Below are 24,339 nucleotides of genomic sequence, written 5' to 3' on the forward strand. Positions count from 1 at the left end.
TATAAACAGACAGGTGCACACATAGGACCCAAAGGGGGCTTTTAAAAACAAGTAAATTCCTGTTCTGCATTGGGATGTAAAGAAAATGGTGGTATAAAAACGCCATATAATCTACCGTACGCTTTTCCTTGTGCTAGCGTTGTTACGGTATTGTATGTGTGTCAGAGTCCTGCACTGGGTCAGGTACCTGCAGGAACTTACAAGTGAGTTAATGTGTAGACATGTGTTTAATCACGGATCGGGTCGGGTTGCCGGTCTAATGTACATGGATGGTTTGGAAAAGTGGTGGATCTGGGCAGGACTCTGGTGTGTGTTGAGTCTAAATCCACTACTCTGTTCACTGTCTGTCACTGAGGAGCGGGGCCTCACTGTGCTGCATGCTCACACGCATGCCCAGAGAGAGAGGGAAAGACTTGAGGGGGGGACTTCCACCTTTCGCTGTCAACACAAAATCAATTGCAAAATTGAAAAGTTGTGGCTCATAAGGGCAGATTATCATGTGCAGGGCAGACCAAACGGAACACGGTTTTTCTGAGTACCGTTGCATCCCTACTATACATATACATATATATATATAGTCAAATTGTCCCAGTAAAAACCATTAAAGAGCACAGCACTGAAAAATATGAATTTGACTCCAACAGGCTCAAAAAATGTTGGGACAGGGACAAAATAAGACTGAAAACTTTATAGAATCTATTCTGTCAGATTTCACAAGTATCAGGTTATTTGGGAACAGGTGAGGGATCGTGATTGGAGCATCCACCAACCACTGAGTCTTTACAAGGCTCAAAAAAATATTTCTCAACACAAAACGAAGAAAACAATTTCAATATTTCACTGTCAACAGTAAATATTCTGGTAGTCAGAGGAAATCTCATTACATAAGGTGGACACCACTGTTGAGTGTGTTTGAGCATCGTATGAGAATCATCCTGATGAACATACATGTATGGGCTTAGGAGGATTTTGGAAAATGGTTGTCATTAAATACAGTTCAGTTACTATAACTATAACTATATCAGTTCTGTGCCGACATGCCACAGACTTCCATGGACTCAGGTAGATTTCAGATGCGTATATGTTTCAGCTTGTCTTCGGGACAAACAGACTTCAGGTTCTATATAAACAATCCATGAAGACTGTTATCAGCGAAAGGTGCAAAAGCAGCATCTGTGATGGTCTGGGGCTGCATCAGTGTCCATATGGCTGACCTCTATATGTGTGAAGGAAGCATGAAGACTCAGATTGGAATCTCACAGAAACACATTCTGCCATCACTGTGACATCGTTTCGGTGAAGTCTGCTGGTTATTTCATCAGACGATACCTTCTGCCCCTGTTCCAACAGTGGTTTCATAGTCACATCATGGTGGTGTTGGACTGTCCTGTCCACAGTCCACATCTGTCTCCTTTGGAAAATATATTGGCATCATGAAGAGGAATCAGACGATGGCAGCACAGACTGTTAAGCAGCTTAAGTCATGGAAAAATTGACAAAATATTCTTTGCAAAAATGCGCCAAGTTCCCCATGATTAATAAGTGTAATAAAAAGGACAAGTGATCCTACAGTGGTAAACATGCCTCTGTCCCTGCTTTTTGAGTGTGTTGCAGTCATCAAAATCCAATTATTTTTAACTTTGAATATAGATCTAAACAAATTAAAAGGCACCGTAGTGAATTTTCTATTTCAAAAGATCACATATACTAGCACTTCCATCTGGTAACTTTAGCCCGTTGTCAGATACATGTGAGTACTAAGTCACTGCTCCGTCAGTCATGGTCACTGACATGTTTCCTCCTTCATGGGCTGTTCCAGCACCAGTAGTGACGTAGACTTCTTGTATTGTCTGATTACCTGGGCTGAGATGGACTGGTCACTGACCCCGTACAGCATACACCAGTCTAAGATGACACATGATCGGCCAGTGCTGGTGGTGTCTCTAGGACAATGCTGGAGTGCAAAGCTTACGGCTGCACAAACAACAAGCGCAAACACATGCTTTAACTCAGTCTCTCTCACTGACTGCTGTTTGTTTACTCGCACTCATTGCCTGGAAACAAAGATGGTACGTCACTTCTGGCTGCCCCCACAGGTGCTGCTCCCGCCCATAATTCACATGATAAAAAGGTCCAGTGTGGTGCATTTATGGCAATTTCTTTTTTTTTTTTTTTTGTTATGAATTTGTGCCGCTCTCACTTATAATACACAAAGCACAATTAATGTTGTACGCGAGACCAGTATAGGTACACTTTAAAAACTCAGTTTTTTGTTTTAATTGGATTTTTGAAAAATTGTGCATATTTTGTATACAACCTATACATACACACTGTCACATGCACATATAGTCTGTTTACTACATGTACATACACACTCACAGACACAGTAAAAGCCCTGAGAGCTGCAGTAGATGGTGCTTTCCAGTGCTTGTCAGAGCTCTGATCACATTACTGTCTACTTAAAGCCCTTTGTTCCTCCCAGCACTACAAACACCGCTGTCTCTGAGGTGTGTGTGTGTGTGTATATATGTGTCTAACACACTAGCTTGACAAAACAACACACAGAAACACATCATAATGTTCCCCTCAGGATAATAGCCTTTCTTTATCTGTAGCTTCTCCTTTTGTCTCTCTCTCCCTCGTTCATTTTCTCTCTGGGTTTTCTCATTCTGTCTTTTGTAATCTTTTATCTCTCTCTTCCTCTACGTTGACTCTGTCCTTATTTTCTCCTCTGTTTCATTTTATCTTCTGCTCCTGAAACACTTTTTTTTCCTTTCGGCACTCATTTATCCTCTTCTCCACCTTCTCACTCCTGTACATCCATCTATCTTCTTCACTTTCCATTGCTTCCATCATCATTTCTTTCTGTTCCTCCCCATTTTCACTTCTGAGTCAAACATTTTTTCCCACCTATTTTACCTTTCTGTGTTTCCCTGAGCTTCGTCTTCCTCCCTTTTTCCCCCATAAAACCACATTTACTCCCTCATGCTTGTTACTTTTTATTTCTTTACTTTGTGGTTTACATCTTCCCTCTCCCGATGATTTAATTCCCTCCTCCTCATCTTTCCTTTTGTTCTTTGTTGTCCTTGGTGTCCATCTCTCCCACCTTTTAATCAACTAATACCTCCTAATACCTTTAACTTCCCTCCCCTCATCTTTTTTCCCCTCCCTCACTGTGGAGTGTTCCATGTGGATTTTATTTCATTATTTCTCGCCCTCTGAAAAGCTTGACCTGCTAATTTCTCTGTTTTTTTTCTTCATCCTTTCCACTTTGTCCTGTTACTTTCTCCTGTTCATTGTCTAACCCTTTCTTCCTGACCCTATTTTTTCTAACAACCCACCCCATTGTATGACCCCCCTTCCCTCCCTGTTCTCCCCCTGCCCGCTCCCTCTTTTCCCTGTGGCCACAGCAGCAGCAGCTCCAGCACCTGTCTCACCACGCCCCTGGCATCCCCCTGACACCTCACCCATCAGGCCTGTCCCTGGGTGCGGGGGGCTCAGGGCTTCTGGCTCTGACTGGGGCTCTGGGAGTGTCAGCCCACCTCGCCTCCAAAGATGAACGCAATCATCTTGATCCAGAACATCTCAGAGGTAAGAACTGCAGAAATTTAATGCTTCATGTTTATATGTTCAACCCTGACATTGACCTAAATATAAGTTATGCTGAAAAATTACAAGTGTTGCCCATTACATAATTTTGTAATTTTCAGGCAGTAGTAACCCAATATTTGTTACTAAAAATACTATGGGCCAAATCCACATGACCTCTGCCAACCTATGCAGATATAATCACACTGTTTAAGTTTTACACCTGATTTGTCTGTTTAGCTTTGCTATTTCTAGGCTTTTCTTAATGTTTCATCAGACAGATTTGTCCATAATGAAAACTGCAGAGAGCTAAAACACTCACCCGTACAGTATGTGTCAGAGATTCACACACAATCACAAACCAGCATTCTTTTATGTTATGTTTTGGTGCTCTAGTATTTTACATGATAGTACATATAACAAATTAAAGACCCAAACATCAAAATCATCTACTGATGTAAAATGTTTAATACCTGTTGATCCACTAATCCCATCAATACATGTAAATTATTGGTGTAAAATGCAGTTTGTCATCTTTTCATGGTCATCATATTTGACCCATTTGGAAAAATATAGTAAGATATAGTAGATATAGTAATCCTCACCTTTACTCTGAACTGTCATGAACATCTATATGATTAGTAAATTAGATGTAGGAAATACATGATTTTCACTGAAGAAAACACAAAATACATGAGATAATATTACAATAAATGGTGACAAATCAATTAAGGATTGTTAAATATAGAGAAAAATTCATTTTGGAACTGCCACAAATGTTAAACTGAGTCCTTATTGGTTAATGCTATTCAGGCACATTTGAACATGTTTCATTAAGGTCTAAATCTTAAAGTAATATCATTCAGTTGTCACTGAGTTTATCAAAGATTTGGTCCAACCATTAGTAGTTTAGTTTTGTTTGGTGCTCACAGCTGGTAGCAGGGCATCTCCAAACTCCAAAAGAGGCCATGCGCATGTACACATGGCACAGCTGCAACAACTTTATTGATCCCAGATTACCAAGGATCTGGCTGTAATTAATGCTGTTTTCTGTTGCTGTTAGAATACAGGATTACTTTTATATGTGTAGCCAAAAAAAGCAGCTTTCAGCCCTGTGAGGAAAGTTTTATTTTTAAGAAGGCGAAAGTGTGAAAAGCCTCTGACCCTCCAGATCCCCCTCAATGTTTGACTGAAGATTTCACCTTTGAGATGATGATGATTAAACTTTAATTCAGTATCAGTTAAGCCTCGCAAAGTTGAGAATTTCAGGATGAAGAGAAAGGTAGAAAGAGGAGCGAGTGTCGGAGCAGTTATTACCAGCCTAGCTACATGTTGTAATTTGCACTAGTCTTATGTGAATTAGGTTTAGCAACAAAGCTTATTTGCATAGAAAGGAGCAGGTGTTGCGATGAATGCAAATTGTATGAATGAATATGTCCTTTTTCAATGAGTTTTGTGAATTACACACTAGCTTGTGTCTCATTTAGAGGTCGCAAAAGCAGAGCAATATTTTGTGGATCTGACCCTATAATATGAATGTCATGTTCTTGTCAATGTGTTATGTTAAATTTAATTTCACCTAAATGTACATTGGATGGCAGCAGCATGTTCCTAGGGTTACTCTGATTTTGGAGCAGTTCAGTGTTAATGGGTAACATTTCAGAAGTCTAAACAGTGTCATCCTACTGCAGTGATGTTGGTTTTGTTTCAGGTAAGAAGAAATACTTTAGTACTGAGAATCAATTATGTCATAGAACATTTTGAGAAGATGTTTACCAAGTTCAGAACAGCTGGGTTAGAGTATTATCATCTGGAAAATCATCCAGAATGAAACCATTACACTGTTTTTAATTGAACTAAATGAATTCATTTTTCGTGCCCACCAAACAGCAGCAGAAGGAACCTCTGACTGCACAGTACAAGCGATCATTTTATCACTTCAGAATATAGAAATTCCAAAGTAGTACTATCATTTTGTTGCAGGCAGCTTTTATGTAATTTTGTGCAGCAGATCACCTTTTGGACTGAATTTGAACTTGCTTGTTTAGATTGCTGTCATAATATGGACCAAAGTATGTATGACACTTTGAGTAAATGCAGGAGAAATGCTTTCTCCCAATGAACTTTCATTCACCCTGATAGAATATCTTATCTTTTGCACTCTGTTTCAGGCACCAAGCCAAGAGAGAATTTCTCATGAATAAACTGAGAGCTTGAAAGTAAAAAAAAAAGAGGAAGTGAGAGAAAGTCAAAAGGGAGAAAGAGAAAGAAAGATCAATGTGTTCATATTGGTGTGTTAAGCATCAGTGTGGGAGCTTATGTATGTCTGCAGCTCTCTGTGTTCTCTTCTTACATACAAAAGAAAGAATGAGTGAAAAGATAGTGAGCGCTGACAGAGGCAGCAGTGGAGGAAGACAGTGTGCTTTGTGTGGTTGGAGGGTAGAGTGGGAAAGATAGAGGAGGGAGAGGAGGCTGGAATCAGGCACAAAAGCAGGTCTGTATCTTTATTAGAGAGGAGCAGTTATAGTTCGGCCTAACATTGGCTGACTGGGGGACTGTGTTGTTATTATTATCAAGACTGACGTCAAACTTTCTCTCTTTCCCCTTTTCTCCTCCACTGTGACTCTCTTTTTTTTCTCTCTCCTGTTCTCTTTCTTTCCCTTTCTCTGCCCGATCCCAGAGGGAGCACCCAGCAGGGTGAGTAGCTGTGTGTGTTTATGTGTGTACGTGGATATAAGTGTTGTGTACACCCACATTTCTGTGTGTGTGTGTGTGTGTGAGGGTGTGTGTGTGTGTGTGTGTGTGTGTGTGACAGTGATAAACTAAGGGAAATGGAGACATACTATAAAGTAGCCTCTGAAACAGGCTGTGTATTTCTGGAGCACAGCCAAGAGCAGCACAGCTCTACACCACCAACAATAGCTGCAGAGCGCTATCAACCTTGAGCTTCTCAAGGTTTTGACATCACACTAACATCTGAGCTCACAGCATTTCACTGTTATCTGGAAGAAAGGACAATTTGAGTAAATGGATGAACAAGCAATTGTTTGTTTATTGGCAACATAAATGTTCTGGTAATCTAGAAGACTTACAGAACAAGTGAAAGGATTAGAAGTCAGCTAATGGCAAACATTCCCCAAACACTCCAGTTTGCATGGTAAAACTGAGCAACTCTAACTCAACCACATAAGGGAATTAGGTAATCAACAGAAAAAAAGAGCTATAGTTTATGAAAAAAAAAAAAAAAAGACAGCGCAGATATTCAGTTAAAAGTTAACATTAAAGGTACAATTACCATCACTGCCAGTAATGGAACTGAGATTAAAGCCTCACATTTTTTTGGTTTTGTCTTGTTTTTTGCATATGCCCATGCATGCTGCATCTCCAGAAGAAACTCAGTTGAGCAAGAATGACAGAATGTCGCAAACGTTTTCACAAATGTTCACTTGGACAGAAGGATTAACTAAAAGCATTCTTGTGGCCAAAGGTCAAGGTCACTGTTACCTTATATTTGTCCTTTCGAATGAATGCAGTATCTCAAAAACACGTTCAGGCAATTGTATTGTTATTATTATTATTATTATTATTATATTATTATTATTATTATATTATTATTATTATTGTTATTGTTATTATTATTATTAGCATTAGCATTAGCATTATTAGCATTATTATTATTAGCATTTTAATGTGTGGAAACATGCACCCATAGCTCTCAAAATACATTCCTCTTAAACTATGTGCTAATTTCCAAAACCAGTCATAGAAAAATTGTGTAAAAGGGATGAAGCAGGAGGCAGTGATTATATATATTTTTTTTTTTCCTTTTGGCATAGTCACGTTCTTTATACTTGTCTCAGGCTTCATCTACAATAATACATTTTCATTTTAAAATGCTATTTTAATGATCTACATCCACACAGTCACTTTAATAATTGTTTTATTCCAAACATTCAGCCATACCTGAAACACATAAAACCACAGAACCAATAACATGACTGTGAATGGAATCAGATGTATCATGATGAAAAGCTAAACTGAAGTTCACACCAGCTGATAAAAGCCAAAATTGCACATGTTAATATAACAGATGGTACTCGAGGGGGACATCTTGTTGTCTTCCCAAAAATTATCATGTGACAGGGTGCGCCAAATAAGAAGGCAGTGAATGTTGGTACGTGCATCATTGTTTCCAAAAGTCTCTGTTTTTGTCCATTCACATTACAACACAAACCCAGATTTTATAACCAAAACAGGGTCAGCAGTGTCTCTGAAATTGTTTTTTAGGGATCCTAGTGTGAAGTTATTAAAATTAAAATTAAAATATATTAATTTGAACATATCCTCAGTTTTTTTTAATCCATCCTTGGAAATATTAATAAAAGTAATAAACATTTAAAAAGGAAACGTATACATGTTAATGTTCCCTCTCAGGTCTGCACATACTGGTGTATATCACCGTAGTTAAAAGTCTCTTTTAATGACCTGGAGAATTAATGCTAGTTAATTGGCTGATTGAAATTCAGTGGGCGTCTATAGCTTGTTCTGTTCTCTGTGGCTTTATGGAAACACTGTGAACATTTTCTTACTGTACTTGCTGCATTGGACAGCTGGCCTTCATCAGGATAAATGTTGATAAGGCACAGAGAGCAAAAAGAGGAGGAGGGCTAGAGGGAGATGAAGAGTGAAATTGAAAAAGAAAAAAAAAAGAAAGAGACTAAAGAGGGAAGAAGAAACAAGAAAGTAGGGAGGGAAAGGTTGTTAAAAAATAGCAGTGAAGTCTTTGTTGTGCCTTTTATTGCTGAATGAAAATGATTTAAGAGTGCTACTGACTTTAGTTGCACTCCCTCTTTCCATATCTGCAATGAAACCCTGAGCATAATTTAATTGTTAAACACAATGCTGATTGTTGAGCACCAGCAAAAATATTTCTCTCCTTAGCTGAGGTTAGTGTTGAACTTAGCCGAGCATGACGGCGGTGGAGGGAGGAGGTAAAGTGAGAGGAGAGCGAGAGAGATGCATGTTAGTATATGTTGGCGCACCATTAAAACATCCTTTAGTTTAAAATGAAAGGGAGAAAGGGACATCAAGAGGAAGTCATGAAAGAAGAAAGAAGAAGAGAGGGAAGTTTGTTGAGCTGCACTGAGGTCCATTGTGTGGTCCTCTCTGTCCAGCTCTCCTTCCTGTGGGCTCCTTCCTGTGTTCAAACCTCACTGTTTTTGTCCTCTCCACCCGCGGGACAAAGAATAACAAGTGGCCCTCACCAAACCTCTGGCCTCTGCACCAGCGCAAAACCACACAGTGCTTTGATTGGTTTTTCCCAGCACCAGACCGTGGCTGTATTAGTAAATATGCCTGCACAGCTTTATTGCCCATTAATGAGAGTCATATTTACATGAAGACTGGTGTGTCGAGGGGAGAGCACTAATTAGCTTTATGGGCTGTCCTGTGAGCTTCTTTCTGTGTACGACTTAACCTGCGCTGCTTACGTCTGCGCTTCTTCTGTTTTTTGTTTTGTGACTTGTGTGTGTGTGTATGTGTGTGTGTAATGGATGGACTTTTCATTGTCTTTGCCAAGGAATAGGCTGCAGAGATGCTTCCCCAACTTTTATAATCTACTTATTTTGTTTATGTGGATGTTCTCTTTGTTTTAACTTGACTTCAGCATTTCCACTGATAAGGTTTCACCGTGGTACACCGCCGCAGCAAAATCCTTGCCACCACACCATACATTTGATACAAAAAAATCATCACTGACACATTAGACTTATTATGCATATGTATGATATATAATAGGCCTACTATTTTCAATAAGAAGCCGCGTGCTCCATGCCACTGTACGATTTTTAACCCCATTTTTTTTTACCCCTAAGAATTATGCGCATGCTCGACGGTTTGGAGCATTCTTTTCAATGTAAACATCCGGTAGTGAAACCTGTTGTACTGAATTTACCCCGTTTACTTATCATTTACTATAGTAAAGTTTACTTTATTTGGATATTCAGAACTACACAGTGAATAGGGATAAAAATAATATGGGTGTAAAACCAGCATGCTGCATGATGTACCAAATTTACCCATGTTGTACACGTGCAAAAACACTGGAAGTACAAAAATAACACGGGGGTAAAAATTGTACGTGACACCACACCTTTCTGAGGTAACCGGAAGATCAGAATGTGAAGGATTTTTTTCTACACTGAGTAGGCCTACTTATTGAATATGTAGGACAAAAACCGGCCAATCCGCACACACAGATTCCACAGGAAACACTGCTTGACTTTAACCTGGAATCAAACCAGGTCAGTTAGGCGCTGCTCTGATGGGCTGTAGGTCTGCCCAATACGCATCCAAATGTATTTTGGCCTGAGCTTGTTTTAACATGTCTTAGAATCAAAACTGATCCGAGACTAGACCCCAGACTAATTCTCATTTAAGAATTAGCCTGGCAGTATCACGCGACTTGGACTTCACAACAGTTTAAACTGATGTATGGCCTCTTCCGTGTCTTTTTTTCTTCAGAGTAAGTCAGTGTCATCAACAGACAGTCAGACCAAATGAGGAGCGCCAGGGCCCATCTGGAGGGTACACCTCCTCGCAAGGAGGAGCCGAGGCCAAGAGGAGGCGCTGTAGATGACAAAGAACCTCTCCCACCACACTCTTATGTAAGCATTTACATTATTTATGTTCTGTCAATAGAATATTTTACAGGCAAACCCTTTTAGGATGGCTGTGAGGAAAATGGTGTCATTTAGCAGCATGTAATAGGATACAGCAACAAAAGATAAATATAAAATTACAGCAAAAATGTAACAAATATGAGGTGCCCTGGGTGACTCACATGGTAAGTGTTGTATCATATGAGCAGAGGACTTATTACAGTGGGTTTGATTCTGGCCTGAAGCTATTTGCTGCATGTCGTTCCCATACTGTTTCTCTCTACTCTCCAATTCTAATTAAGTGAAAAAAAAAAAAAAATTTGATCTTTATATGTGTCTGTTTGGAGAGCGTGTCCATGAATGTATTTTATGCATGTTGAATTCTTGCAATAAAAAATGTTGTGAGAATGTCAAAATTTATCAAACTTCCTCAATTTCCACTTACTTGAGGTGGTTTTGCCTTTTTGTTTTGTTGGAGTGATAATGCACATAATGGAAAGTTATCACATAGCAAGCATGACTGATCAGCTGTAGCATCTTCCTGGATGTTTTCATAAAGCAGGAAAACTAGCTGAGTGGTAGCACAGGGCTCATAAATTAACTTTTGACCTAGGAGCACTGTGCTCCTAACCCTAAAAAGTTAGGAGCACAGGCTAAAATCTAGGCGCACCACTATATATATAAAAAATTTGGAGAACAGCACAAACTCTTGGCCATACCAAGTAATATTCCTATATGTATTTAGCAATGTTAACAACCTAGAATAAAGTACTTTGAATAGGAGTATGAAAGAAAAAGCCTTACAGTTACACAGGTGCAAACCAATTGTCAATGTGTGGTAATATACTTTAGTGGTTCTTGGAGAGGAAGATGAATCACCCCATTATTTGCAACAACCAACTTTTTTATTTCATGGCCTAAAGGCCCTAGTCACTGTGGTCTACACCACGCCTGAGTCAGGCCTCCTTGACCTTGGTGCCAGAGTGTAGGTACTTCCTGACCGCTGGCATGTGCATCGAAGTCATGCAGTGTTGACCATCCGCAGAGATGCGCACGCGACGGGGCGGGGACTAGATTTTCCGCTTCAGTCAGCGGGGCGTGGAGCTGTTTATTTCAGCTGACGAGTACTTCTGCAGCCATTATTCTAGGCGCACGTATTAATTTTTGCTCATTTTTTTATTGGCGCACCGTGCGATCATAATCTCAAAAACAGTCGCACTACCGAAATTCTCAGGCGCATGCAACCGTAATTCAGTCGCAGTCACGAGCCCTGTAGCAACAGGTAGTGTGGGCTGATGAGGAGACAAAATTATTCCTTGGTCTGAAAAAAAAAAAAAAATTAGAAAGAAAACATCAACACAATGCTCTACCTTGTACTCTGTTTACTGTAGAATGCAGCCTGCGTATGACAATATTACACAACGTAGTTTAATTTTCATTTTCTTTTTTAGCAACTCTTTCACTACACTTGAAATTTATGGAAGCACGGCTATTGTGTGGGACATTACAGGCCACTACTGGTGTCAGGGCCCGCAGCCAATTAGAGTCGTGTTTGTTTGGATGGGTCCAATAGGGATGAGGAGAGCGCCAGAGGCAATGTAACGCCAGAAGAAAGACAGCCAAGGCAGATAGCTGTAATGAATTAGATGGCTGTGTGTTTGCAGTCTGGAGGATTGATTGACACTGGGAGTCTGTCTGTGCATGACGGCCTCCAGCTAAATCAGTTTGGCATCAACAACACAGTCCAAATCTCCCCATTAGTTCAGAGCGAGAACAAGCACAGATAGTTTCCACTTTCCTAATGTTTTTTCTCTCTTCCTCTCTGTCGAGCCACATTACAGCCCCCATTTTCTCTGTTTGCCTTTTGCTCTTCCGTATCTCTCTCTGTCTCTTTATCGTCGCCTCTCATTTTTTTCGTGCTTTTCACTCTCCTCTCTGTCTTTTCTGTTTTCTTTTCATTTTTGTTCCATCGCTCACCCCACCCCACTCCCACTTTTTTTTTATTTATTTATTTATTTTTTGCTTTTGCTGCTTTCCGTTTGCTCTCACGCGTCTGTTCTGTATTTCTGTTCAGGCGGGCTGTGGCACATAGCCCGTTTGGCTTTGTATAATTAGGTACTGATGTCACTCCACACTGATTGCAATAGGAATATCAGGCCATGATCACATCAAAGCACCGTTGCCATGGCGACTAAGTGCATCGTTCTCACCCTAGAAAAAGGGACAGAGAGAAAAAGAGCGAGTAGATGGCTAGACAAGAGTGACATGTGTCATGGATGGAGGAAGAGTGTTTTGTGTGTCTCTGTGTGTGTGTGAGTGAGAGTGAGGGCTGGGGGGGGGGGGGGGGGTGTCGAAGCATGTTTATATGACGGACATGTTTGCTGAGTCTATGAGGTATATACTATCTGTGTAAATGTTGTATGGTGGACAGATAACTGAAAGAAGCAGAGAGGCCAGGGTTATTGATATATTGATCTGTGTGTGCACTTGTGCTCTTTCAGTGTGTGTGAGTGTGAGTCTATCTATGTTATTATTGTCAAAATATACAGTGCTGTGTGAAAGTCCTAGGCCAACATTAGATTTGCTGGATTATCAAAGTTCTAAATGACCACACATGCATTTGTCAGTCTCAGTATAAAGATGCATTTTGAGTATATGTAAAGTATGAACAGCATTAAAAACAAAAGTTTCAGGAAAAAAACAGCTTCAGTAAACAAAGTGGTCGTATTTAATATGACCTCCATTTGCGTTTAGCATATCTTTAACTCTTTTGTTCAGACAGTGTGAGATTTTTGGTTACCAAGGTTCATTCAACACATGTCAGATGTTTTCTAACTGGTTGTGCTGATTCTTCTCATGGGGTCAGAGGTCACACTAAATAATGACATTAACCTTTAAAAACCCATTTAGGTAGTTTTTTGTGTGTCTTTTAAGGTTGTGCTCGTATTTCCAGTATTTTCTTGTTAATCTAAAGAAAAGAGAATGAGAAATAAATATGTATGATCATTTCGACCTCTCAAATACAACAGATCTAGGCTTTGCACGGTACTGTAAGTATCGTATCTCAGAGAAAGGCAGAAACATCTGCTGTTTTATTTTACTACATATTCAGATGTTTTTTTGTCTTTCTTTGTTCATCAGGACAGTGATGGAGAGAAGAGTGAAGACAACCTGGTTGTTGACGTCTCCAATGAAGTGAGTTTTCTATCTCTGCCATTTATTAAGTAGACCAGTGACATGTACATGTGTTCTGGTACTGTCTCATGTGGACTCTAAAGCAAGGTGTGAACACATTGAAGACCCACTCAGACTTCAGCTGGATGGTGGTGTAGGAAACTGAGAGAAGAAACACTACAAATGCAGACTGGTAGACTTGAAATGAAACTTCGTACCATGTTTTAAGCCAACCATGAGCTTATTTGTATGTAGAGCAGAAAAATGAGATCCAGTCAGAAGTGACCATTTGAGACACGTGGAGACGTATTTGAAGGTCAGGTGGGAATGGCTGCTCTTAGAACTGTCCAGTTGGACTCAATCACAAACAGTACATATTAATTTTAGGTGTGAATGACAGGTCAGTGATTTAGGAGAATGTCTACCCCAGTTCATACTTCACCAGTTACATATGAGTAAATAGGAGATAACCAGGTCAGAGCAGGAGATTTAATGGAAAAAAAAAATGCAAATCCGAAAGTACTGATGTCATGCTGGTCTTGAGAACATGTACAATAACTACTCATCTGACATGACTTAAATAAAAACTAGCTAGCTAATAAGTAGAGATGTTGTAAATTATATTATAACTTTAACCAAATAATAAATTATTGCATAAAAATATGCATCTCAAACACCTTCAGAGTTACCAAATCATACTTTATTACTTAAATATTTGGATTTACATGACAGATAAACGATCTATACCAAGGGGAAGTCCTGTACTAGAATGCACTCATGCTTAGCAAAACAGATTAATGCTACATCTCATAACAGACCACTGTTTGTTAAAGGGTGATATTTTACTTTTTTAAATGGAATTATGCATTTTAAAACATTCCCTGTGGTCTACATAAACTGTAATGCTGTGCTTGGGTCTGAAGTCTTCATTAATTTAACTCCACAGGTCCATGTTCAACCCTATTTCTGAGTAATGAAAGGTTGTTTGAGCGCTGGCCCTTTAAATGCACATGACCCCACCCCCTCCAGGTTGTTGACGTGCTGCTCTGTCCCGTTCAGCCACTTGACTTCATTAATACAACCAACAACTGAACATTTTAGTTAATCAGCTCGAAGCTTGGACATATTTTCAGTTTTCACTACAACTGCTGCTGCTGACAAACAGTTATGGCGTACTCAGAGAAATGTTCATCTGAAGTCTTGACCTTGTATGTGCAAATATTGTGACGTAACTAAAACGTAACAAATTAGGAAGGAATTAAAACAGGTTGTAGAAATCCACTTGATTTTTGGCAGAATGAATATAAAGATAGTTTTGCAGCACCTGGAGGGTTCAAATTCAAACATTATGAACTATTAGGGTCCAAATACACAAATAAATTAACTAAAGGCTAATAAAAGTAGGTTTAACAAAATAAGGCCCCTTTAAAGTGGGAAGTTCATCGTTTACTCATCTGTATCTTGATATTATCGAATATAACATATATAATCTTCATGTGCTGCATCAGCTGATAGTTTACATCATAGCTCTGTTAGCTTAGCTCTGATGTAAGACAGAAAACAGCCACAGTAAAACCACCAATCATCTGTTTTCTGTACAGTTTGTGTTGTCCGTAACTGTACTAAACATCTACACAAATAGATCTGTTTATCCAAACAAAGTCAGACCTTTCGTAGTCTGAAACCGTGGATCAACAAACAAGCAATTTAGCAAAGATGAGAATGTGACATAAAAACTTATATACCTTCATAAACCTCATTATCAATCTCATCCGTGTAGAAGAAACGCTGCAATTTCACCATCAAACTCCATTCTTTTAATTTGGAGCTGTTGTCCAGGGGTGAAAACAACATCGCTTTTAGCTTTTATCACTTTATCACTTTATCACTTTCTTTGACTCTAAAAGTTGTTTCATAAGGATTTTGGCATTAGTTTTTTGTGAGATTGGCAGCGTGACTCACTACTCCCTCTAGTGGTCATATAAGGTAAGGTAAGGTAAGGTAAGGTGAGGTAAGATAAGACTTTACTGATCCCACCATGGGACATTTCACAGTTAACAGCAGCAACAAGCAAGTGCAGAGAAAAGGACAGGAAGAAAAAACCCACAAACAAGTAAAAAATGAAATATAAAGTGAAAAAATGAGAAATGTGGTATTTATATAAATATAAAATTCCAATCCAACTTTATTTGTAAAGCACTTTGAAACAACCACAGTGGACCAAAGTGCTGTACAGAGGAAAAAAAAAAAAATGACGGCGTAAAATACAAGAATTGATTAAAAATAAATAAATAAATAAATAAAAATACAGAAGACTAGATAAAACCAGAATAAAAGAATAAAATACAAGAAGAGATTGAAAACATAAAAAGCTGTACAATTAAAAACAACAACAAATAAGAACTTATAAAATTAAAAGTTAAATATTATTTACGTGTTTACATTCAAAGATGCGTCAGCCTGTTGCTGTGAACAAACTCAGTTCTTATCTGTACAATACAACACACTGACATGATGACATCTGTGTACGTCTTTTTATTTGAAACACTTTAAAGTTGTTTTGAGTCTTTTAAAAGCAGAAATACTTCATAGAAATCCTTAAAATATAATGCTGTTTCTTGTTATCATTCAACAAGTGGTTATAAACTCACATATGTAACCAATTTGTTCTCAAATAAATCATACAGCCAAGTAAAAGAATTTCGACCATTAAACCATTTCCTGATCTGAAACTACTTAATGTCTGTGTTTTCTCCTGAGCTCTTCAAAATATTCCACCTTCAACCACCAGTGTTTACTCATAGTTTTCCTCCAGCTCTCCTCTATGGAAAAAAAAGTGTTTCAGTCACTAAAGTCACACTTCAGTCTCCCACACACACACACACACACCACACCTCACAGCTACGTCCTTGTGTAAAACCTGTACGTTGCTGTCCTAGAAAATACCTTTGATTTTCCTTATGAAAGCCACAACTTACAAGCAGCCTTTATCCTACAGTGGTTCTCACGCACCCACACATGAATAAGCATGAAGCTGATGTTCGGAGGGGCTGGTGTCACTTATGGGAATAACTATAGATGTACTTGTCACAGCAGGAACCACCCTCCGTCCTCTCTGTAACCCTGTCTGGATGGATTTCGACGCTCTTGCTGGTTCATTTTCATTTAAGTTTGTCTTGCCTTTTTATGGGAAGCTAAGTCTATTTTTTCTCTCAACTGCTTTTGACCAATCCAACACATTTTTCTAGGCTGATGTGTTGAAATTACTTTTCTTTGCTGAATTTATTTGGCATGATTACTTGAAAAACAGACAAAATTGTTTCAGATTCTTTTCTCCATCTAAATAATTCAGCCTTACTTTCCCAACCTCGTGTTTACTGTGCATTTTTTGTTTGTTTTGCTTGCTTAATGTGGTGTTTTTTTAATTTTTTGTAACCTTGGGCTTTGTGCGTTTGAGTAGTGCATGTCAAATGTGCACAAATAAGTCAGCAGCTCTGTTGGTAATTCAGCTTTGTGCTGCAGTTTGCTTGTAAGTAGGAAGAGCTACTATGTAAGCTCATTATCAGCCACCACTGGTTGTCTCCCTGGAACCACATCTGTCCACACACATACACACACCCACAATACGTAGATTCTACCATCTTTTTTTTTTTGTTTGATTTTTCTGTGTAATGTTATCTTTCCGACCTCTTGAAACATTTTCTGTTCTCCTTTTTCTTTCTCTTCGTTCTCGCTCCTCTCCGCCGACCTCACCTCCTCCTTTTCTCTCATTAGATAAGTCTGCAGGTCTGCTTCTTTTAATATATGCAAAGCCGTTTATGCCTCTGGAATATTTTAGTTCTTTAAATACTTCGTGCAGTGTACCAAATATGTTTTATCTAAGCCCTCAGTATTTTGATACTGCTACAAAAGCCAAGGAGTCTCATGTGTGATTGGAAAACTGGTACAACAGTGAGAAAAAGAGGAAAAAAAATATGACAAATATGGATAATGGCAGAAAAAGGGAGGTTCTCTGGTGAGTAGTGTGTGTGTATCTGTGTGTGTCTTTGTGACTTTCCAAGCGGGAATCCCTAACTTTTTCTGTTGATATCCTAAATTGAGTGTCATATCTCCTCTGGGTCCACATATACAGAAGTACGTCATCATGAGTTGCCATAATGTTTATGTTTTTACTGATTCCTCCACCATCTGTACCAAATAATATGACATTGGCCAAGTTGTGCTCGCTAGGCAATAACACAAACAGTACAATCTGACAGTCACTTTTTCATATTATGATTTTTTTTGTCTTGTTGTGTTGCTTTGTGTCTTTAAAGTCTTTAAAGTTTTGCCTTTTTGCATCGTTTTCATCGTCTTACCTTTTTATCTTGTTACAGCTTTTTGTCTTATTACATAGTTTTTGTCACATTGGATTGTTTTCATCTGGTTTTGTTGGTTTTTTTGTGTCTTTTACGTTGTTTTTGCCTTTTTACATCCCTTTACGCCATTTTGTCATATTAAGTTAATTCTCTGTTTGTTGCGTTATGTTGTTTTTGTCTTGTTAAATGGTTATGTTTTGTCGTATCACGTTGTATTCATCTTGTTCCATTGTTTTTGTCGTATGTCTTTATTCTGTTTTTGTCCTGGTATAGTTTGAGCTTGTTACCTAATTTTTGTCTTGTTACGTTTTTTTTTTCTTGTTACGCCTTTTTTTTTCTTTCTTTAAGTTGTTTTCATCTTTTTACATTATTTTCGTCTTGTCACATTGTACTCATACTTGCACGTAATTTTGGCCCATTATGTTGTCACATCATTTTCATCTTGTTTTATGATTTTCACCTTCTTACTTCACTTTATCTTTTTAATATTTATTATGTCTCATTACATTATTTTATCATGTTACATCATTTGTAGAATTCTCGTCTTGTGGCTTTTACATGTTTGTTTTTTTCTTGTCTTGGTGAGGTCATCCTTTTAACCCTATAACGCCAAACGTATCATATTTGATACATGAGTTTTGAACCCCTCTATATGATCGGTGCGATTTTTTTTTTTCTTGAAAAACCTGATGTACACAATTAGATACATGCAATACACAGATAATCCACCAAGGGGGAGGAATTTGTTGACCAATGGCCTTTCCAGTGACACTACAAGATTGTCATTAATGAGGAAGGAGAAAGAACTTTGCCAATTCTGAAAAGGAGTTACCAATTTGTTAGACATGTTTGTGTTCAAAAATAATAATATTTGAGCACTGAGAGCCGATGTATCAAAAATATAATACAACATTTAAACGTATACATGGAAATTCTGTCAGTGATTTAATGGTTTAGGCTTTACAGGGTTAAAAATTCTTCTATACAACTGTATTTGTTATGTTTTCTTTATAGAGAATGGAATATGTACAGTGTGTTTGAGTGTACATGCCAGTCAGTATCCGTGTGTGTGTGTGTGTGTGTGTGTGTGTGTGTGTGTGTGTGTGTGTGTGTGTGTGTGTGTGGTGTGTGTGTGTGTGCAGTTCTGTCTGAGTGTGTATTTGTATATGTACAGGGTGGGGAAGCAAAATTTACAATGAACATTTAGTTGTTTTTTCTCAGCAGGCACTAAGTCAATTGTTTTGAAACCAAACATATATTGATGTCATAATCATACCTAACACTATTATCCATACCTTTTCACAAACTTTTCCCCATATGAGTAATCAGGAAAGCAAACGTCAAAGAGTGTGTGATTTGCTGAATGCACTCGTCACACCAAAGAAGATTTCAAAAATAGTTGGAGTGTCCATAAAGACTGTTTATAATGGAAAGAAGAGAATGACTATGAGCAAAACTATTACGAGAAAGTCTGGAAGATACTATTAAAGAAGAATGGGAGAAGTTGTCACCCCAATATTTGAGGAACACTCGTGCAAGTTTCAGGAAGCGTGTGAAGGCAGTTATTGAGAAAGAAGGAGGACACAGAATAAAAACATTTTCTATTATGTCAATTTTCTTGTGGCAAATAAATTCTCATGACTTTCAATAAACTAATTGGTCATACACTGTCTTTCAATCCCTGCCTCAAAATATTGTAAATTTTGCTTCCCCACCCTGTACAGTACCTCACTATAAATGTGTGTGTGTCTGTTTGAAGAGATGATTGCGTGTCTGTGTGTGTGTGTGGGTGTGTGTGTGTGTGTGTGTGTCTGTGTGTGTGTGTGTACATATATAAGCACTAAAATGTCTGTGCTGATCACTGTGACCCAGTGAGAAGTGCTTACTGCAGCACTCTGTTCTGGGGGAGGCGGTGTTGGCTCAACACTGGAACAGACGCTGGGGCTTCGGTGATGAAAGCAGCATGTAACAGCAGCATTATCTCCCAGTCCATGCACTATAGTACTAGACAGTCTCTAATGTTTCATGCAGTGTACCGTGGGCTCTGAGCCCTGAGTCCCTTTACGAATCACGAATCACACTGCACTGGGACACCAGAGGTCATGTTGTACCCATTTATAGTGGAATGTGCTGCTTTTTCCTGTAACTGAGTGTATCTTAAAAACTCTGATACTCCTGCTAGTCTTCAGCAACACCTTCAGCATGTTTCATGAAAGCCTTTTCCATCTGCTGGTACACACAAAGAGGCACAGAGTGTTTCTAAAAGGAGCAACAGCAGTTTTTTTTCAACTTTTTTTTTTTTGGCTAAACAGAAGATTGAAGATAAATTTAAAAAGCTCAGCTGTTAACATGAGGAGTCAACATAAGTAGCTCAAAGACACTCAAATTTCCATGGTGATTCACCAAAATAAAAAGGCATTTATACTGCAAATAGTTCTTGAAAATTAAAAGACAGAAAAGGAGGAAAGAAAAGAGAAGCCATTCCAAGGACAAGGATGAAGATCACATTATGTCAAAGTGATAAGATAAGATAAGACTTTATTTATCCCACTGTGGGGAAATTTCACAGTTAACAGCAGTAACATACAACAAGTAAATACAGAGAAAAGACAGGAAGAAAAAACACAAACAAGTGGAAAAAATTAAAAAATAAGAAAAATAAGAAATTTGGTATTTATATAAATATTTATATAAATATAGAATTAGAATTAAAGTTAATGAAATGCAGTGAAATGGACTTGGACTTGAATCCAGAATCTTGAGGCCAAAGACTAGTATTACATAAACAAAATGTCTTCCCCGGCTGAATAGATAAACTCTGAGTGGAAGTGGAAATGCATTTTTAATTTCCTTCCGTCATTTAGGAGCCTAACAGTCCTGCGGGCAGCCCTCCTCACTCCCCACACGGGAACGGGTTAGACCGGGCCCCCACCCTTCGGAAAGAGCTACCGGGCTCCTCGGGTGCAGGAGAGGCCCCTTCAACCCCCAACCCCCGCAGCCCGACTCCAGGGAAGGCCAAGGACCCTGCACAGGTAAGATAATGCACATGAGGGGGGGTACCCTGACTCAGACCACCAGGGCTCTGTCTGCGTTTCCATTCCCTTAATATATTACTGTAACATTTAACAGCTTTAATAAGCCTGAAGAGTTTGAGCCCATTTCTTTAATAATAAAAACTTATTCTTCTCTCTTCATTCCCTGAGGGTGGACCTGGTACACATTATGCTTTCATTTATGGTCTTACACAAAGACAATGAAAAGATCACTGTTAAACCATGTTGAACCTTTACATGGATGGACAGTTTAGAAAGTTTACTGAAAGCACAGCACAGTGTTTTTATACCCCCGCCCACCCCATACCAGGAATACATATATACACCAGGAATATTTATATACCAAGAATACATATATATCCCCGGAATACATATATACCAGGTATAAATAAATATTTTTGTCCAACCGATTTCGCTGGCATTATTCACCCGATTCTTTCTCAAATTTCACTTATATGTTTTTTACGTGTGCCTTTTTCTCAATTTTTGCATTTTTTTAAAAAACGTTTTTGAAAAGACTTAATGTAAGTACTCAGATTTAATCCCTGGGTAGGTAGGGTATCAGTGAGCAGGAGGGGTAAAGTGTTGTGTGACCGGGCAGGGGTATTAGTAAACTCTGCCTACTTTTTCACTTGTTTGTATAATTTTGTGTTCAGAATAAACATTTAGACGAACATTTGTCTCTACATTAGGGATATATAAAGAGCATTTAATTTCACTAAAACAGATTTTTCAAAATGCTTTCCGTAGTTTTTTAAAGCTGTTTTTGTGCATCTGTGTGGACAATGACAGACAGATAGGTTATAGTTTGGAATTTTTGAGGTATCGTATTACTGGCAGTAGAATGTGTTCATCATAGACATATTTAGGAGACAGACACATGTACCAGTGTTTCTGTCTACGTCTAAGTCTGCGTATATGAGTGGAAACTCAAAAACAACCGAACACTTTTATCTTGGTGTATAACTGTCATTGCTGCTCAACTCAGGACAGATTAAACGGTCTGTGAGTGGTGTCATCATGTTTGTTTCATTCCTTTAGGTAAAGAGAGGAAGATATCCTTTGGTCTTAGTGTAGATGGGGTATATTCTAAATACTAGGCTGTGGATTTATTGACATGCTTTTGTACTGGTGACATGGAGACAAATTAGTTTCTTTTGTTTTATGAAATATTAAAGTGACTGCTTCCTTCCAGCAGGTCGTTCATTACTACCGGTAAAATCAAACTAACATTACAGACCAGCCAGGCCTCATTTCTATGTCAATTCTCCTGTGACTTCTCTGCAGATGGATAAGTCTCAGTCTCCGTTGTCTAAGTCTGGCACCCCGTCCCCGTCGCACCGTGAGGCTCTTACCCCAGGTGCCCCAGGAGCTCCTGGCCCCAGCACCTCCTGCCTTCGCCTGGTCAGCAAAGCAGCCTCGGCTGCAGACCCACTGGGTGAGACGCTCCCTCCTATAAGAAAAGTTTAGGCTTAGAAACTTCAACTGGAGATGCAGTTGCTACTGACAGTCACTGCACAACAATCTTTATTTTATTTATCTTCATTTAAGTCAAAAACTCATTTCATTAATCAGTTTTCATGCTGAGTGAAAGTCTGTTAAAAGGACACAGTTTTATCACATACATGTGCAACTGTAAGAGCTTCGAAACGTGTTTTGTGAGCAGTTACAGTTACAATCCCAAATCAGAACAGTTGCTACAGTATGAAACATGCTAATTAAAAAATAGAGCAGTCATAGTAAAATATGCTTTCACTTGTATTTTTTTGTAAATAATGAACGCAATATAGTTCATTTTTGTCTGGTTGACTTCCTCTCATTTGTAAATGCATCCATTCCTGCAGCTGCAGTACTGACTCGTCCCCAGTAGAGAATCTGTGGAACATACTGAAACACAACATCCAATCACTGTTTTCTGTTTTAAACATACTCTCCAACTATTCCAAACCTTTTCTGATTTGGGATTCTAAGCGAGAACATGAAGATGTTATATAAGGAGTATAAGGTGTAATTTTGATATCTTTAAGTTCTGCTAAAGAGTCCAATAAAATAAATACTGCTTTTAAATTATTTTCATGTACATGTAACTACATGTTACTTGTACATGAAACAGGTCATGTACAGGTCAAAGTGTTGCTTGAATTCCACTGTTAGAACATTGACAGGATTTGCATCCAGTCTTCCTCTGTCCTTCATGCCACTGATCCTGTTGAACCTCGGTTTGTTCATTTCCTTATTCATTCATTAGTGTGACCCTGTCATCATACAGTATAGACTGATTCAGACGTAGCACTGACCAGAAACAGACATTTGTCAAGAAGACTCAGAGTTTTGAACATTTATTAGAACGATATTCCCTTAACTCCCTTGACTTCAGTGCTGTCAGTGTACTTTCATTCCCTCTGTGGACCAGAGGTGCAGACTCTGGTCTGTTTTACAACTAGATCAAAGTTAGTGAAAGAACACCCTTCCATTCTTCTGTGCCCCTCTGTAACTGTGTTTGTGCTGTGTACTCTGTGTTGTTCCTCCTCTACTTTCTTACCATCCATCAATCCCTCCGTCCTCTTTCCCTCTTCTCCCAGCTCTCCGCAGTCCCATGTCTGTGCCCCCCGGTTCATACCCGGCTCATTTTGGCGTGGTGTCCCACGCAGGACTGAATGGGGAACTTGCCAGTCCAGGAGGTTTCGGTGGCGCTCTGACTCTCTCCCCACAAATCAGTGCAGCAGCCAGCGCCTATTCCCGAAGCCCCATGGTGAGTAGAAAGGCTGCTGAGGTATGATTTATAGTTTGGAATAGATCTGACTGTTATCACAGCGTCCACAACTACATGCATGTGTGAGCCATTATCAGGCCGTGTTCAGTCATTACATGTTCAGTCAAAGTTTAATTTGCATTCTTTAATTCACTTTTGATGGAAAAAATGTCACAGAGAAAAGCAACTGAAATGGTTTATGTGGAACATGTAATTGTTTTTTTTTTTGAGGTTAAAATGATCAGTGTCTCCTCAGTCTGATTCATGGTTCCCTCACCATCACTCTCCACCGTTATAAACCACAAACACTAGTCAGTCACAGTTGTTCTGATTTCCAGTAGTCCACAAAGCTCCATATGCGCCTCCATTTTTGAGGTTGCACATATGAGCCTACACAGCCTTAAGACAGGATGTTCACCACAGCGACCCCTTCGCCACCTTGTCATCAGTCTGGGGAAAAGCACTTATACATGACTACATAACACTTATAACATGACTTATTACTGTCATCACACGGGCCAGCACACTTCTAACAGAACAAACTCTATTTCTGTTAGTATTCTGCCTTATTGCTTTTTGTTTCACCTTTTAAACTAATGTTAAATAGAGCATTTGTGGAGTTCTAAAGTTCCAGTCACACTGCTGCCTGCCAATATTTCCAGCTCAGATCTGCTATTTCGTTTTTGTTTGTTTGGCTGTTCACCTTATTTTTTTCTCATGTTTCTGTGTGAACAGGTCATGTCCCTGATCTCACC

At 38.9% G+C, this 24,339-nt stretch overlaps 1 protein-coding gene across 1 annotated transcript in view; it reads left to right on the top strand.

Moving 5' to 3' along the window:
* Positions 1-3,371: 3,371 nt before the first annotated feature.
* Positions 3,372-24,339, top strand: part of LOC115417588 (transducin-like enhancer protein 4) — a gene marked incomplete at its 5' end in the record, with an annotated part of 40,109 nt that continues 19,141 nt past the window's right edge. The window contains 9 exon segments of the mRNA XM_075353464.1: positions 3,372-3,591; positions 6,269-6,285; positions 10,111-10,140; positions 10,142-10,219; positions 10,221-10,253; positions 13,389-13,442; positions 20,644-20,811; positions 22,120-22,270; positions 23,415-23,584. Coding sequence (XP_075209579.1) covers positions 3,372-3,591; positions 6,269-6,285; positions 10,111-10,140; positions 10,142-10,219; positions 10,221-10,253; positions 13,389-13,442; positions 20,644-20,811; positions 22,120-22,270; positions 23,415-23,584 — 921 coding nt within the window.

This window comes from Sphaeramia orbicularis, chromosome 4 (assembly GCF_902148855.1).
Source record: "Sphaeramia orbicularis chromosome 4, fSphaOr1.1, whole genome shotgun sequence".
NCBI classification, from domain to species: domain Eukaryota; kingdom Metazoa; phylum Chordata; class Actinopteri; order Kurtiformes; family Apogonidae; genus Sphaeramia; species Sphaeramia orbicularis.